This window comes from Carcharhinus amblyrhynchos, chromosome 9 (assembly GCF_965287045.1).
Source record: "Carcharhinus amblyrhynchos chromosome 9, sCarAmb.v2.hapA, whole genome shotgun sequence".
Taxonomy (NCBI): Eukaryota; Metazoa; Chordata; class Chondrichthyes; order Carcharhiniformes; family Carcharhinidae; genus Carcharhinus; species Carcharhinus amblyrhynchos.
Window position 1 is genome coordinate 38,677,251 of NC_137332.1, and position 17,875 is coordinate 38,695,125.

The 17,875-nt window shown below is 40.6% G+C and overlaps 1 protein-coding gene across 1 annotated transcript in view; it reads left to right on the top strand.

Annotated features, from left to right (window-relative positions):
- faf1 (Fas (TNFRSF6) associated factor 1) overlaps positions 1-17,875 on the top strand; it is a 312,720-nt gene that overhangs the window by 50,147 nt on the left and 244,698 nt on the right. The window contains exon 7 of the mRNA XM_080195485.1: positions 14,300-14,405. Coding sequence (XP_080051611.1) covers positions 14,300-14,405 — 106 coding nt within the window. The remainder of the gene's footprint in view (positions 1-14,299; positions 14,406-17,875) is intronic.

The window sequence follows — 17,875 nt, forward strand, 5'->3', positions numbered from 1 at the left end:
AGGTTACTGTCTGTGTGGAGTTTGCATGTTCTCCCAGTGTCTGCTTGGGTTTCCTCCCAATGCTCTGGTTTCCTTCTACCGTCCAAGAATGTGCAAGCTAGTTTGATGGGCCATGATAAATTACCCCTCGGTGTTGGGGGGGTGGCTAGGAGGGTAAATATGTGGGGTTATGAGGATAGCATTGTTGTCAGTGCAGGCTCGATGGCCAAATGGTGGGATCCTGCACTGTAGATTCTACGATTCTATAATAAAGTCTGACGGTTACAAGGATATGAATGAGGGATTCAGCAACACAGTTGACATGAAACAGGGTGAAGGATGATGTGGAGGTGGAAATAGACGGCACTAATGATGTCAGCAGCTCATCTTGGGGTCGAATGTGCCAGTGTTGCAAATAGGCTAGCTTACTTAGGCTATTTGTCAGAAAAGAAGTGGTTTTACGAGCTAGGGGATGGAGCTTTGGGTGGCGAACGAAAAACAATGGCTTTGGTCTTTCCAATATTCAAGGAAATCTCTGCTCATTCAATAAAAGGTTAAGTAAAGTGAGATGAAGTCCCAGGTGACCATAGGCTTCTCTCCCCTTTGAAGGGGAGAGCTGATTGGCAGTGATTTGACCTGAGAGTCATCACACCTCAGGCAAGGAGCCAGATCAAAAAGGTTGGGGCCTTCATGAATAACCGTTAGTCAGTGCAGGATTGAACCTTATCACACTCAGGATTGTTCAACAAGTGCAGTTCAATCGCAGAACTAACAACCAATTTAATATTATTAGTTGGACTCTCAATATGGCTTTCTTAAGCTTCTAGAAACTACATGTATCATAAGCAGGAACCCTGTCCTCTGCAGCAAAAGGAACATATTCAGGCATTGGAGGTATTTTGAATTAAATAAAAGCGTGGGGATAATAATTCTCTGATACGTTGGTCAAGGCATTGCCATAGAGAATCAATTAGCTACCAATCTTCACCCTTTTCTCATGCAGTATAATTGTTTCTTCTTTTAAAATTTGGCATTCTTGTATCTGTCCTGATAAATGCAATACAAAAGCTTCAACATGTCTCTTTCTTTCAGCAAATCTCAAGTTCTGTATTACCAAGTGACGTTAGCATGGTTGCCCAAAATTAAATTAATTGTCATATTTGTCTTGACAGACTTTTGAAAGAAATAGCTATTGTTTAAGTGAAATAACTCCACTATTTATGTAGAGCTGAACAGTTAGATTTCCCAATTTAATAGTAATCAGACTTGGCTTCCTATCTTCTTGCTGGCAGCAACACTGCAAGATAAAGGAGGAAATGCAGTAATAGTTGGTCAATTTGCATAGGTGGTTTTCCCACACAGCAATGCCTGAGCAGCAATGTTGACAAGGTTACCAAAGAGAGCTAAGACAAAGCGTCATCCAGACTTGAAATATTAGCTCTGTTCTCTCTCCACAGATCCTATCAGACCTGCTGTGATTTTCCAGCATTTTCTGTTTTTGTTTCATATTTCAGCATCCATAGTAATTTGCTTTTATATTATGTTGACAAAGTCATTGGGCTTAAACCTGTTCTGTTCAAACCAGCTCTGTGGTTTCTCACTCGCGGGAGCACATGGATATTTTAAAGCCAGAAATTAAAGTTTCCATTGAATGGTGGGGCAGGCTCGAAGGGCTAGATGGCCTACTCCTGCTCCTATTTCTTATGTTCTTATGTTCATTCATAACTTTTAAACAATTTAGAAACAGAAGTAAGCTATTTGCCCCATAGAACCTGTTCCATACCTTTTAATCTTACCTTTTTTCCATATTTTATAACACCCGACTTCTCAAACGTGTTTATCTTTGATTCATTTGATTCCGTGTGCTGTTTTGTATGTCCACGCTTCCTGTTGTGTAAAGCTGTTCCTGGATTTATTCTTAACTGTGTAGTTCAAATTCTAAAATTATGTCTGTAATTCCTGTGCTTCATTCTTGGATGTGGCAAGAAATATTCTCTACCTATTCTGTTAATTTATTTTAAACACCATAGTCAAATTATCTCTAAATCTCATCTCCAGGGAATATAACTCATATTTACCTAGTTTCATTATTGCTCAGTCCCTTCATCTCTGGTTGAATCATTGTTTTGGTATCTGCTCTGCAATGTCAGTTCCAAAAGACTAGAAACAAAGATCATTAAAACTCCATATAGAAGCAAGATTAGGTTGACAATTGTATCACTAGTATTGTCTGACCTTCTGTAAAGTACAGCTCTGATGAACAAGAAAATAAGAAATAGGAGCAGGAATAGCCCGTTCAGCTCATCAGGCCTGCTCTGCCACTCATTAAGATCATGGCTGATCTAATCATAAGAACATAAGAACATAAGAAATAGGAGCAGGAGTAGGCCATCTGGCCCTTTCAAGCCTGTCCCGCCATTCAATAAGATCATGGCTGATCTGTCGTGGCTCAGTTCCACTTTCCGGCCCTCTCCCCATAACCCTTAATCCCCTCTCTTATCAAAAACCCATCAACCCGCTTCTTGAAAATATTTAGCGAGGCAGCCTCCACCACTTCAGTGGGTAGAGAATTCCAGAGATTCACCACCCTTTGAGTGAATCAACTCAGCTTTCCCCATAACCCTTGACTCTTTCTTGTAGATCAGAAATCAACCTTGAATATATTCAATGACCCAGCCTCCACTGCTTCCTGGGATAGAGAACTTCAAAGAAAATGACCTTCAAAAAAGAAATTTCTCTTCATCTCTGTCTGAATGGATACCCCTTATTCTGAAAGTGTCTCCTTGTTCTAGATCCCACAAGGGGAAACATTCCACATCCATCTTGTCATGCTCCCTTAGAATCTGCAATGTTTGAATAGGATCACCTCTCATTATTCTTAACACCAATGAGTGTCGATCCAACCCACTTAACCTTTTCTCTTAAGAAACTCTTTCAGCTCAGGAATCAACCCAGGGAGCCTTCACTGAACTATTCCAATGCAAGTGCATCCCTTTTTAAGTAAAGAGACCTAGACTATGCACAGTACTCTAGGTGTGGTTTCACTGTCATCCTGTAGAGTTGTAGCAAAACTTCCCTATTTTGTTTTCCATCCCTCTTGCAATAAAGGACAACATTCCTTTTGCCTTCTTGATTTATTGCAGTACCTGTATACTAACATTTTGTGTTTCATGCAGGAGGATACTCCGATTCCTGTACACAACAAGTTCATTCTATTTAAATAATATTTTGCTTTACGACTGTGCTAAAGTGGATAATCTCTCATTTTTCTACATCATACACCATCTACCAAATTTTAATCCAAATGGTTAAGCTATCTGTATCTATTTGTAGACCCTTGTGTCCTCTTCACAACTTGCTTGCCTACCTTGCTTTGTAAAGTCAGAAAACTAGGTTACAATGGACTTGGCTCTCCAAGACAGTAAGACATATATCGTGGACAGATGAGATGCCAGCACTGATCCCTGTGGCTCTCACTAGTTATTGTTTGCCAACTTGAAAATTACCCCTCTATCCACTCTGTTTGCTGTTAGTTAGCCAATCATCTATCCATGCAAAGGTACTATAGCCCCACCACCCACCCACATCACAAGCTCTTATCTTGTTTGGTAACTTTTCATCTGGCATTTTATTGGATGCCTTTTGGAAATCCAAATATCTGCTGATTTTTCGTCCTCGTCCTTGTCTCTCACACACACCCCCGTTATCTACTCTGCTTATTACGTCCTTAGAGGCTTTCGATCACCTTTCGAAGGAGATTTTCCACCTTATACGTCAAAAGTATATTCCAACATCAGGTTCGTAGAGTTATACAGTACATCAGAGGCCCTTTGGCCCATTGAGTCTGCATAGACAAAACTATGCTAAACCCACTTTGTAGCACTTCTCCCATAACTTTGAATGTTACGACATTTCATATGCTTATCCACGTACCTTTTAAATGACCCTTGGATGCAGGCCATCAAGTTCAGGGGACTTGTCAATCTAGTCGCGTTAGTTATCCTAGTTCTTTTTCTTGAGTGAATAACAATCGTTTTTCTCTCTCCCTTTGTTCCTTGATTTACTGTTGTTCTTGGAATTCTTTTAATCTTCTACTGTGAAGACGGGTACAAAATACTTCTTCAAAGTCTGCCATTTCTATGTTTCCCAATAATTTCACAGGCTCACTTCTAAAGGACCAGCATTTACCTTAACTATTTTCCTGTATATACTTATAGAAACTCTTCCTGTCTGTTTTTACACTTATAGTTTATTCTCATTTTTCCAATTTCTCCCTTGAATTTTATTTGTCATCCTTTGCTGGTTTCTAAACTTGTGCACCTTTTTGTTCAACTTCATTCCATCTTTTTCTTGGCTAACTAATGGAGTTAGTGTGCATCCTTGTGGTAGAGTTATGAAATAGCACCTTTTAATCTCAGCCATTGCTTTGCCACCATCTTCACTTTTTAACCTATTTTCTCTGTCAGCTCTGGCTTCATATCTTTGTAATTTCCTGTATGTAAGTTTAAGGCACTGGTTTTGGACCCATCTTTCACATCCTCAAACTGGATCTGAAATTCATGTGTTTTGATTGCATTTCCCCATAAATACTCAAACTGAAAGTTATATTTAACACAGATGAATCATGAAATTGCATATTCATAACTATGATGTCATTAATCCAGACCTATTACACATTACTCAGAATAAAATAGCTGGCTCCCTGGCTGGTTCCATGACACATTGTTCTAAGAAACTTCCAGGTGCATTTTTCCTCGAGGCTACCTATGCCAATTTGATTTGTCCAATCTAGATGTTGATTAATATCACCCACAATCATTACAGTATCTTTCTTACAAGCCGATTATTTCTTTGTTTATTCTGTCCTATAGCATACGTAAACTGCTCCTATGTGTAACTTCTTTCCATTGCTATTTCTTATCTCCACCCAAATTAATCCTGCACATTGATTTTTTGGATTAAGGTCAGTTTTCACTGCTGTACAGGTCTCATCCATTTTTAAGAGAACTATCTAATCTCCCCCCTTTTTTCCTATCCTTTCAAAATGTCCAACATCCATGAATATTTAGTTCCCCGTTTTGTCATCTTGTAACCAGGTTTCATTTCATACCCCTTTAGTTCTATTTGTGCCATCAATTCCTCTTCTTGTGACTGCTGCCTGCATTCAGATAAACTACCTTTAATTCTGTCTTTATACCATTTTCCTTTACTCTCTACAATTGTATATTTGTTCTTTTGCAGTCTGTATCAATATCCCTATAGTGACAAATGTGTGGTGATGCGTTTTGGAAGGCCTACTGTGAAAGGAATGTATACAGTAAATGATAGAGCCCTTAGAAATATTAGCATACCGATGGATCTAAGCATCCAGATCCACAGTTCCCTGAAGGTGGCAACCCACGTGGTCGAGAAGGCATGCTGACCATCATCAATCAGGATGTTGAGCAAAGGAATAGGAAAATCATGTTGCAACTATAAGACTTTGGTTAGGTTGCATTTGGAGTATTGTGTACAATTCTAATTGCCACACTAGAAGGATGTTAGTGCATTGGAAAATGATTTACCAGGGTGTTGCCTAGTTTGGAGGATATTGGCTGTGAAGAAAGGTTGAACGAGCTTGGATTGTTTTCATGGAGTGTTGCAGGATGAGGGGGGGAACCTGTTAGACGTTTACAAGGTTATGACAAGCTTGGATAGTGTGGATAGTTGAAGTCCTTTTTGCAGAATGGAAGGGTCAGTTACTCTGGGGCTTAGGTTGAAAGTGAATGGGGGAAAGTTTAAAAGAGATGTAAGGAGCAAGCTTTTCATAGAGGGTAGTGAATGCCTGGAATGTGCTGGCAGAGGAGGCGGTGGAAGCAGATTCCATAACAACGTTAAGGAAGCACCTGGATAGATACATGAAAAGGCAGGGAATAAGGGATATGGACCACGTAGAGTAAAGAAGATATTAGATTAGAGAGCATCTGTGTTGGCATGGACTTGGTGAGCTGAAAGGCCTCTTCCTGTGCTGAACTGTTCTTTGTTCTTTGTTATACTGTCTTGTCCTTTCTGTTAACTTATGAAATTCCATTCACCTGAACCTACCTCCTGTGTCCCCCTAACTATCTGATTTGAAACCTTCTACAGCCTTAGTTACTTCATTGACTAGGAAACTGGGTCGCAGCACAGTTCAAGTGAAGCCCATCCTAACAGAGTAGTTCCTTCTTACTCAGTGGTGCCAATGCCCAATGAAACGAAATCAATCTTCCCAACACCAATCTTTGAGTGGCATATTCAATTCGCTGACCTCATTTGCTCTACGCTGATTTGTTTTTGGCTAATGTAATATTTCGGAATAGAAATAAAGTGCTAGAAATACCCAGCAGGTCTGGCAGTATCTATGAAGAAGAAAACAGAATAAGCTTTTCAGGTTCCTCAGTTTGAGACCCTGTTTTTTAATTCAGTTCCTAGTTGCTCATGCTCTTAGTGGAATCTCCTTCTTCGCTCTTCTTGTGTCATTGGAGGCCACACTTGGGATATTGTGTGCAGTTTTGGCCTCCTTATCTGAGGAATGATGTTCTAGCTATTGAGGGAGTGCAGCAAAGGCTTTTCAGACTGATTCCTGTATTGCTGGAACTGACATATGAGGTGAAATTGAGTTGGTTAGGGTTATATTTGCTGGAATTCAGAAGAATGAGGTGGTATCTGATAGAAACCTCTAAAATTCCAACAGGACTAGACTGGGTAGATGCAGGGAGGATGTTCCCAATGGCGGACAGTCCACGCCAGGAGTCAAAATCTAAGGATACATGGTAAACCTTTTAGGACTGAGATGAGAATTTGCTTCACCCAGAAGCCTGTGGAATTTGTTACCACAGAAGGCAGTTGAGGCCAAAACAATATATGTTTTCAAGAAGTAACTTTTCAGGTGAAAGGGATTATAGGATATGGGAGTAAGGTGGGATCAGGTTATTGAATTGAATGATCAGCCATGATCATAAATGAATGGTGGAGCAGACTCAAAGGGTCAAATAGCCTACTACTGCTCCTATTTTCTACACTTCTGTGTATTCATATAGACATTGACAACTGGATGCTTTCTCTCCAGCCCTAAGAAGATTTTCTTAATCCTGGCACTGGACAGCTGGTGAGCTTTCAGTTCTCCTTGTTTAGCAAAAGACCAATACAGCACTTTTTCCCATTTTATTGCTGAATTCCCTCAATCTCAAATTCCTGAGTTAGACAGTCTGTCATAACTGTAGTCCATGTTACTAATTTAAGTTGGAAAGTAACTCTTAGAAAACTTTGAATTGTTGAAGCTACAGTAATTCTATATAGAACATAGAACATTACAGCGCAGAACAGGCCCTTCGGCCCACGATGTTGCACCGACCAGTTAAAAAGCAATGACCCTCTAACCTAAACCAAACCCTTTCCATCCATAAACCTATCCACGGATCTCTTAAACACCCCCAAACCAGGCGCATTTACAACTGCAGCAGGCAGGGCATTCCAATCCCTCACCACCCTCTGGGTAAAGAACCTACCCCTGACATCCATCCTATAACTACCACCCCTTAATTTAAAGCTATGCCCCCTCGTGCTAGCTTTCTCCATCCGAGGAAAAAGGCTATCACTGTCCACCCTATCTAAACCTCTAATCATCTTATATATTTCAATAAGGTCCCCTCTTAGCCGCCTTCTTTCTAACGAAAACAACCTCAAATCCCTCAGTCTCTCCTCATAGGACCTCCCCTCCATACCAGGCAACATCCTGGTAAACCTCCTCTGCACCCTCTCCAAAGCCTCCATATCCTTCCTATAATGTGGGGACCAGAACTGCACACAATACTCCCAAGTGCGGCCGCACCAGAGTCTTGTACAGTTGCAACACGACGCTGTGGCTCCTAAATTCAATCCCCCTACCAATAAACGCCAAGACACCGTATGCCTTCCTAACAACCCTATCTACTTGATTCCCAACTTTCAGGGATCTATGTACACATGCACCTAGATCCCTCTGTTCATCCACACTATTCAGAGTCCTACCGTTAGCCCTATACTCTACACATCTGTTATTCCTGCCAAAGTGAACTACCTCACACTTTTCCACATTAAACTCCATCCGCCACCTCTCGGCCCAGCTCTGCAACTTGTCCAAGTCCCCCTGTAAACTAAGACACCCTTCCTCACTATCTACCACACCTCCGACTTTGGTGTCATGAGCAAATTTACTAATCCACCCAACTATACCCTCATCCAGATCATTTATAAAAATTACAAACAGCAGTGGCCCCAAAACAGATCCCTGAGGCACACCACTTGTAACTGAACTCCATGACGAATACTTACCATCAACCACCACCCTCTGTCTCCTATCCGCCAGCCAATTCCTGATCCAATTACCTAAATCACCCTCAATCCCATACAACTGCATTTTCTGCAGAAGCCTTCCATGGTGAACCTTATCAAACGCCTTACTAAAGTCCATATATACCACGTCAACTGCCTTACCCCCATCCACCTCTTTGGCCACTTTCTCAAAAAACTCAATAAGGTTAGTAAGGCACGACCTACCCTCCACAAACCATGCTGACTATCTCCAATCAATTCATTACTCTCTAAATAACTATAAATCCTATCCCTAATAATTTTTCCTAAAACCTTACCCACAACAGAAGTAAGACTCACCAGTCTATAATTCCCGGGGAAGTCTCTGTTCCCCTTCTTAAACAATGGGACAACATTCGCTATCCTCCAATCTTGCACTATACCTGTGACCAACGACGACCTGAAAATCAGAGCCAGAGGCTCTGCAATTGCCTCTCTTGCCTCCCAGAGAATCCTAGGGTAAATCCCGTCCGGCCCAGGGGACTTATCTATTTTCAAACCCTCAAGAATATCTAGCACATCCTCCTTATCAAATGCAATACTGTCTAGTTTACAACCCTGTAACCCAGTGTTCTCCACAGCTACATTTATGTCCCCCTGCGTGAACACCGAAGAGAAATATTGGCTCAACGCCTCTCCGATCTCTTCCGGCTCCACACACACATTCCCACTGCTGTCTCTAACTGGCCCCAATCTTGCCCTAACCAACCTTCTGTTCTTAACATACCTATAGAACGCCTTAGGATTCTCCTTAATCCTATCAGCCAAAGTCTTCTCTTGTCCTCTTTTAGCCCTTCTTAACTCACTACTCCCTCCTAGCCAATCTAAAGCTTTCTAGTGCACTACCTGAGCCCTCAAGTCTCATCCGGACATAAGCCTCCTTTTTCTTTTTAACCAGAGAACCAACTTTCTTAGTGCACCATGGTTCCCTAGCTCGACCGATTCCTACTTGCCTGACAGGGACATACATATCAAGGACTCGCAGTAGCTGCTCCTTGAAAAAACTCCACATTTCGGACGTTCCGAGACCCTGTAGTCTCCTAGTCCAACCTATGCTTCCTAATTCTCTCCTAATAGCCTCATAATTACCCTTCCCCCAGCTAAAACTACTGACCCGAGGTTCATGCCTATCCCTTTCCATCACTAAGGTGAACGTAACCGAATTGTGGTCACTATCACCAAAATGCACACCAACTTCCAAGTCTAGCACCTGGTCTGGCTCATTTCCCAGCACCAAATTCAATATAGCCTCACCTCTAGTTGGCCTATCTACATACTGAGTCAAAAAACCTTCTTGCACGCTTTGCACAAAAACTGACCCCTCTTATGAGCTATAGCTATTCCAATCAGTATTAGTAAAGTTAAAGTTCCCCATAACAATTACCCTATTACTTTCACTCCTATCCAGGATCGTCTCCGCAATCCTTTCCTCAACCTCTCTAGAACTTTTAGGAGGTCTATAAAAGACTCCCAACAGGGTGACCTCTCCTCTCATTTCTAATCTCAGCCCATACTACTCAACAGACAAGTCCTCATCAAACTTCCTCTCTGACACCGTGATACAATCCTTGACTAATAATGCTACCCCCCCCCCCCCCCCCCCCCCCCCCCACCTCCTTCTCTGCTCCGACTGAAGCATTTGAACCCCGGAACCTGCAACAACCATTCCTGACCCTGCTCTATCCATGTCTGTGAAATGGCCACGACATCAAAGTCCCAGGTACTGATCCACGCTGCAAGTTCATCCACTTTATTGCGAATACTCCTCGCATTAAAGTATACGCATTTCAAACCCTGCTCCGCTTCACCCCCACGATGCCGTGCATTGCAGTCCCCATCTATGCCCCCCTCACTTTCACCCCCGCTACTCAGGATCCCACCCCCCCCTCTGAATCAGTTTAAACCCCCCTGCATAGCCTTTGCAAATTTTCCCCCCAAGATATTGGTTCCCCTCTGATTCAGGTGTAGACCATCACTCCTGTAGAGGTCCCACCTTCCCCAGAATGAGCCCCAATTGCTCAAGAACCTGAACCCCTCCCTCCTGCACCATCCCCTCATCCACGAGTTCAAACTTTCCCTCTCTCTGTTCCGCTCTAAACTATCCCGTGGCACAGGCAAGAGTCCCGAGATAACCACTCTGTCCGACTTGGCCTTAAGTTTCCACCCCAACTCCATAAAGTTCTGCTTAATATCCCCTTCCCTTAACCTCCCTATGTCATGTGTCCCCACATGAACTATGACTTGGGGTTGATCTCCCTCTCCCTTAAGAGTCCTGAACACCCTCTCTGAAACATCCCAGACCCCAGCCCCTGGGAGGCAACACACCAGCCCTGAGTTCCTACCATTACCTCTGACTCTCCTATCAGTCCCCCTAACTGTGGAATCCCCAATCACTAGGCCCAATCTTTTACATCCGCTAACCACCTGAGCCTTCACAACAGGCTCACCTCCAGAGACCTGCTCCCTTTGGCTATCTCCAGTTGATCCCTCCTCAACTGTAGCCTCCAGGACAGAAAACCTATTTTGGAGGGGAACAGTCCCAGGGGATTGTCCCCCCAATTGCTTCTTTCCCCTCTTCCTGGCAGTTACCCAAGACTCATTTCTAGGAGTGACTATCTCCTTGTAACTCCTATCGATGTCCGCCTCAGCCTCCCGAATTGTCTGGAGTTCCTCCAATTCCAACTCCAGCTCCTTAACACGCAAGGCAAACAAATTTGATGAATGGAGTCCACTTACTGTACTGCGTTCTGTGAATAATTAGATAAACTAGACAGGTACATTTTCATAAACTGTACACTAAGTCAGGATGGCACTGCGGAAATGGGGCAGGGAGGAGAAGAGCCATACGTTGGAGAGCTGGAGGGTGGAAGCTTGAACTGAATTCTAGGCCTTAAATCTTGAAACCCTGCTCATCTTTGTCAAGGAGTTCTATGTTGGAGATGTTCCCAGGATACATCAGAAGGAGAGTTGTGAGAGAAGGAGGGGGAGCTGTTTGTCAGATTACAATGGTCATGGCATAAATGTCACAAGTTAAATATGTGGTAATCAGTACATTGTAAATGGCTATAATGTAGTGTACATTGGAAGGAGAATAACAGCACAAGTTAGTGCAACTTAGTATAAACATTTTTAACAAAACAATTGAAAGCACTCTTCTAATTGTCATTACTTCATTAAAGAACCGAAGAGGCATATATTAAGGTTTATAATCTGTTCTCTGTAATTAATGTCTGGTGGTAAATAAGAATTAATTGTGCCCAAAATGATTAGCAAGATTTTGGATTAGGCTGGATAAATGCAATTCTTTGGGTGGATACTTTTTAACATGGGAAAAGGATGACACTTTCTTCAAGAAAAACTGATGTTGTGAGAATGTATATGATAGTTGCAGACCTTCAGATAGCTTGGCATTCATTAACATTTGTAACAGAGCGTTAATTATGTAAGATGCATTTTGTAGCTCAGATCATTATTTATCATTAATTTGATCAGACCTTAGGGAACACCATAACACAGAACTGAGCTTGCTTTAAAAGTTTGATTAATTCAGAACTCTAATTTGTAGTTTGGAAATGCATGCAATGGCATATGAAAATCTCCAAATTTAAAATACAAAATAAACAGTAAAGCTTCAGCAAAAGCGTATTTGCTGGATTTTCAGGCTGTCACGTGTTGTCTGTCCTTTAAACATCAATCTGCCAAATATAGCTGTACAAGCCATATCAAACATTACTTGCTCACAGTGATTTAATATTTTTTACTTTATGTAAATATGCAGTAATTACAGTAAACTTGGATTCTGTTAGCTTAAGCTAGTATTGTACTCATAGTAAAAGAATGTCTTTACTGTGTGCCATAACTTATTAATTGTTGGAACCATCAAAGGCGTATCAAATTTGCTTTTCTCAGAAAACACCTGCTTCATGTGTACTTTGTGTGACTAAAATCAAAGTGAATCTGAATAGTATTTTAATAAATGCATATTAAAATTATTTGATGCTCTCTTAGGATTGTCTGTATCAAAATAATGTGAAGTGTGTATATTGGAAAGAAGGTGGTAGAAAAAAGGCGACAGAACCAAATGTTACACGAATGTGAAAGCTTTTAATTTAAAATTACGCTTGTAGTCCATAAACTATATAAATATCTTCAATGTGGTGCTGTTGGCTTTCTGTAATTTGTATATTTCACCTGTTAAGAAACGAAATTTTGTTTTTGAATGTATTTGAAATAAGATAATGGAATAGGTGAGATTAATAGTGAATAAAGCTGCAAAGTGTTGTCTATTTTCTTCGTTAACAGCTTTATTTTCAAGTAAGCAATGACCAAATGTTCAGTCTACTACCTATTTCACTGCTGAAAATGTGATTTGCAGGCAACCTGCTCCGAGACTTCCACTGTTTGGTCAATCCTATGGGAGGCATATGATAAACTTAAGTTGGACTACTGCTGCTCAGTTTTCATTTTTTTAGTGAGGCCCAAAATGGGAAGTTAGTGGGCCTTCCAGTGTCAACCCCATAACATCTACTTCCTTTGTTGTTGTTATACAAGTGCCTTCACATTTACCATGCTTCCTTCCTCACAGTTAAAGAAAATATTTTGTTTTCCTTTTTTCTATGACTATTAAACAGTTTTGATGTCAAGATTTTGGTCTTTTTTATTCCTTATGGAGCGGACACTACTGTATTTGAGTTCCATATTAAGAAGTGATGCATTGTCAGAAGTGCCATGTTTGGATGAAATGTTAAACTGGGGCGCTCTTCATCTTATTTGAGTGTTGAATTTATTTCTTTAGTATTTGTGATTGTGCTTTAAAAATTTGTTGTTTGTATTTGCAAAGCGCTGTCTAAATGCAAATTCATTAATTCCTAATTCACAGGAGTAAAATTTAAATTTGTTATATCAGAATCATACAATTAAAATTCTATCAAAAAATACATTTTTTCACATGCCATATCTATTAACCAATGTTTTACTATGTATGAAGATCTTAGTTGTAGTAAAAAAAAGTGCTTTAAATTAGCATAATGTTTATTAATAAGAAATCTTAGAGATATGAGAAATACAGTGATTTAAAATTGAGGGAAGCAGTGCTGGTATATTGGAGCTTTCATACAAAACGCGTGAAGCAGATTCAAGTTTCTCTCATCATTTGAGTTTTTGATTTCAATTATGTCTCTTTGAAATGCCAGGTGTTTTCTGTCTCTGGTGTGGAAATGCTGAATGCAGAGCATACATCTTTCTGATTTTGTGCAGTTTCTATTGACTGTTAGTGAACCATTTTACCTTTTCTAGATTTTAGAAAAACATGTTGGAAAAGTGTGTACTTTCATTAGTAAAAACCCAATACCCATCATCTGCAAAACACTCATGATCAGGATTTCATTTGCTATGTGAAATGTTAGATGAGTAACTTCTCATTTTTATCTTATCGTTGTTACAATGTTTCATAATAATGTCAGCTTTTCTTGCTTGGTAGCTGAGTTCCTTAGGCAATATAGCATAGTGTGTGATTGGAGATGTTTGTTTTGTGACAGGTTGTAATCCGAAATGGAGCAATAAAGAAGTTTATAAAAATATGCTAAGTAATTATAAGGAAATGATTAATTTGGTAAAATAATCTTTCAATGTAACTGATGTAATGTAGGAAATACTTGAATGGTTTTGCAAATCAGTTTTAGCTTGAAAAATGTTTTAACTCTTGATTATTGAGTTTTTCCAAATGATACGTATATCATTTGAAGGATTCCACTTAAAATTAAAGAGGAAATTATCTAACTGGCTACATCCTTCTGGTCACCCTCTTGCCTTATGAACAAACTATAACTGAATTTGTTAAGACTTGCCCATCTGGTCGTCAACATACTCTTGGGGCTTCATATAGTAAGGCTGGGAGCAAGTTTGAACATGCTCTTCCCTGATTCTGTTGTTTTTGTCTCCACTCTTGCAGTGCCCTACAGGAGTCATTAAATCAAAACTTCATGTTGATCATTACACATCGAGAAGCCCAACGGGATTATAGCCTGAACTTTCCGGGCACCAGAACTGTACAAGAGGTGAGTTACGTTGGTGTTGGGAAGTACAAATAGCTCATTATCACCAATAGAAGCTCTGCTAAAGAGGTTCTAATCTTTTGCTAATTATCACACAAACTTCTGATTTCTTGTTTACTTGTCTTAAAGCTGTGGTAAGAACTTTAAAGATGTTGTGTTATCTTTATTGAAAGACAAAGTTAGCTGAGCTGTTGGGTGCGTTTATTAGTGTGGCAGAACATCAGTCCCAGATCAGGTGGGGGCAACCTCAAAATAAACTTGTTAGATTTACCAAGGCTGGCGGTCCAGGAGTTAAAACAGCTAATATAGCCTGAGCTGTTACTACTAACCATGCTTTTATTGCGTGCTATCCAAGGTGAAACCTGACTGAGTCTATATTTCTGTGTTTTGTTTTTAATGCAGTGTTTTTGAGGAGTCTTATACGGATGGTTTGATCTATTATTACTTCAGGTTTCCAGTAGCTTTCATGCATGTGTTTATTAAAATGTTGCCATGAGATTTTTGGCAGTTCTTTTGTTATTTTACATACTGCAAAAAAAAAGCTCAATTTTAAAATTGGATTATTGCAACTATTATATTCGGCTACAGATTATTTTGCTTGGATTGATAACTATTGGCTCCAGTAAGATCTTCAATTTCTTGCATCCTTTTGAAATTTAATTGCTCTTATCAATTATTGCAAAAAGATTACTGATTCAAACATTATCTAATAACAGTAATTTAAATAGAACTGGATAGCACATGTTCATTTCATTATATTAATAACTGTTTGAAAGAACTGACCTTGTGCTCCTAAATGAAAATAAAATTAAAATTCCAAATGTCTGATTTTTTTTTTTGGAAGCTTGGTCAGTGCAATAAATCTGTGAAGGCACATTCCAGAACTTGGGGATTTTAATACTGCCTCGCCAACCTCAGTACAGAAAATTTAAGCTGGTTGTTGGTTGCTTAATTTCCCTATTTAGTAAAGGAGCAATCTCTCTTCTGATAATTTCACAGACCACAAATGATTTCATTTTGTTATAATAAAGGTAGAATATTGTGGATGCTAGAAATCAGAAATAAAAATAGAAAATGCTGGAAAAATCCAGCCGGTCTGGCAGCATCAGTAGACAGAGAAACTGAGCTAATGTTTTGAGTCTATATGACTCTTCTTCAAATTTATTTTATTGTTTGTATTCTTCACTCTGTTTCGCCTCCTCTTTGAAGACTTTTACTCCTTGCTGCATTATGGTTCTAAGGATACTGACCATGCACCTCACTCAAATAATTACTATTCACCTGTGAACCATAATGGTGAACATCAGTAATTTTTTTTATAACTAAGCTTAATCTTGTTCTCATTCAGTGTCCACATGTGCGTACTTTTATCAGGGCACCACAGGAATTTAATGTTCATTCATCCAGGATGGTTAAAGGCATGAAGCACATTTCTAGTTGCTATCATCACCATGCCTGGCTTGGGAAACTGTGTGGAGTTTACATGTTCTCCCTGTGTCTGTGTGGGTTTCCTCCAGGTGCTCCGGTTTCCTCCCATGTGCGGGTTAGGTGGATTGGCCATGCTAAATTATCCCTTAGTGTCAGGGGGATTAACTAGGGTAAACGCGTGGATTATGGGGATAGGGTCTGAGTGGGATTGTGGTTGGTGCAGACTTGGTAGGCTGAATGGCCTCCTTCTGCACTGTAGGGAGTCTGATTTCTATGATTCTGTTCTTCAGCTGATTTCATTCCTGTGCATCAACTTTGCCCAATCTTCAGAGAAAGGCAACTTAAATGCTAGAAACATGGCTCAGTTTAAAAATTGTATTCTTCACCCACATAGATGTCCAAACAAGCCTCCAATACATGTTTTATTTCCCAGAACCTTGTACTCTTACTTTCCATATGCTGCGATCACATCGTTTTACAGAAATCCATCTAGTGAGAGCTTAAATTTAAGATCCTTACCCAAAGACTGAAGACAGAGTTTAGGAGAATACTTTCTCATGCAGTGGGTTGTTATCCAGTGAGGGAAGCAGAATTCATAAAACAGTTTTGAAAAGGAAATGGATAAATATTTGAAAAAAAAATTCGGGAAAAGGGCAAGGGAATAAAAGAAAATGGATAGCTCTTTGAGAGCTGGCACAGATCCTAATTGATTTCTTCCTCAACTGCAAATTTCTGTGGTACATTGAAATGGTCTGCAACTTTTAGTTAATGAAGGAGCTTGTTTTAGCAACATTCCAGAATAGTAGTAAAAACACAAAATACCGGAATGACTCAGCAAATTTATAGCATCTGTGGTGAGAGAAGCAGAGTTACTGTTTCGAATCTGTCTGACACACTCTCTCTCTCTCTCTCTCTCGTCTGTCTGACTCTCTCTCTCTCTCTCTCGTCTGTCTGACTCTCTCTCTCTCTCTCTCGTCTGTCTGACTCTCTCTCTCTCTCTCGTCTGTCTGACTCTCTCTCTCTCTCTCTCTCGTCTGTCTGACTCTCTCTCTCTCTCTCTCTCTCTCGTCTGTCTGACTCTCTCTCTCTCTCTCTCTCTCTCTCTCGTCTGTCTGACTCTCTCTCTCTCTCTCTCTCTCGTCTGTCTGACTCTCTCTCTCTCTCTCTCTCTCTCTCGTCTGTCTGTCTCTCTCTCTCTCTCTCTCTCGTCTGTCTGACTCTCTCTCTCTCTCTCTCTCGTCTGTCTGACTCTCTCTCTCTCTCTCTCTCGTCTGTCTGACTCTCTCTCTCTCTCGTCTGTCTGACTCTCTCTCTCTCTCTCTCTCGTCTGTCTGACTCTCTCTCTCTCTCTCTCTCGTCTGTCTGACTCTCTCTCTCTCTCTCTCTCTCTCTCGTCTGACTCTCTCTCTCTCTCTCTCGTCTGACTCTCTCTCGTCTGTCTGACTCGCCCCCCCCCCTCGTCTGTCTGACTCGCCCCCCCCCCCCCCCTCGTCTGTCTGACTCGCCCCCCCCCCCCCCTCGTCTGTCTGACTCCCCCCCCCCCCCCCCCTCGTCTGTCTGACCCCCCCCCCCCCCCCCCCCCCAATCTGAACTGGCGAGGGGCAGAAATGTCATGGAATTCCAAAGTTGTAAAATTTGCTTTTCGGTGACCTTCAGACTTTTAAATGTCCTTTTTTTTGGTGCTCTTTTCTATCAGTCAATTTCCAAATCTCAGTCCACAAATCTAATGCTTTAGCATTCAATCGGTTTTATATAACTTATCAAGGTAAAAGGTTAACTAGGTCTCATTTTGTAAACATTTTTTATAGTTTAGTATCTACCACACACAGGTTTTCAATCTAACTTAACCTGTTACTGGATAAGCATTTGCTTCGCACGCCGATAAAATGTCATCAAATATTTAGATAGACGCATAGTGACCAATTCACTTGTTCACTAAAAGCTTGGGACATGTTTTTGTTTGCTAACAATGGCTATTGGTGAATTAAAACAATGTTTTAGGGTCATTAAAATGCAGGTTAGTCCTTTTAAGTTTTAGTTTTCAT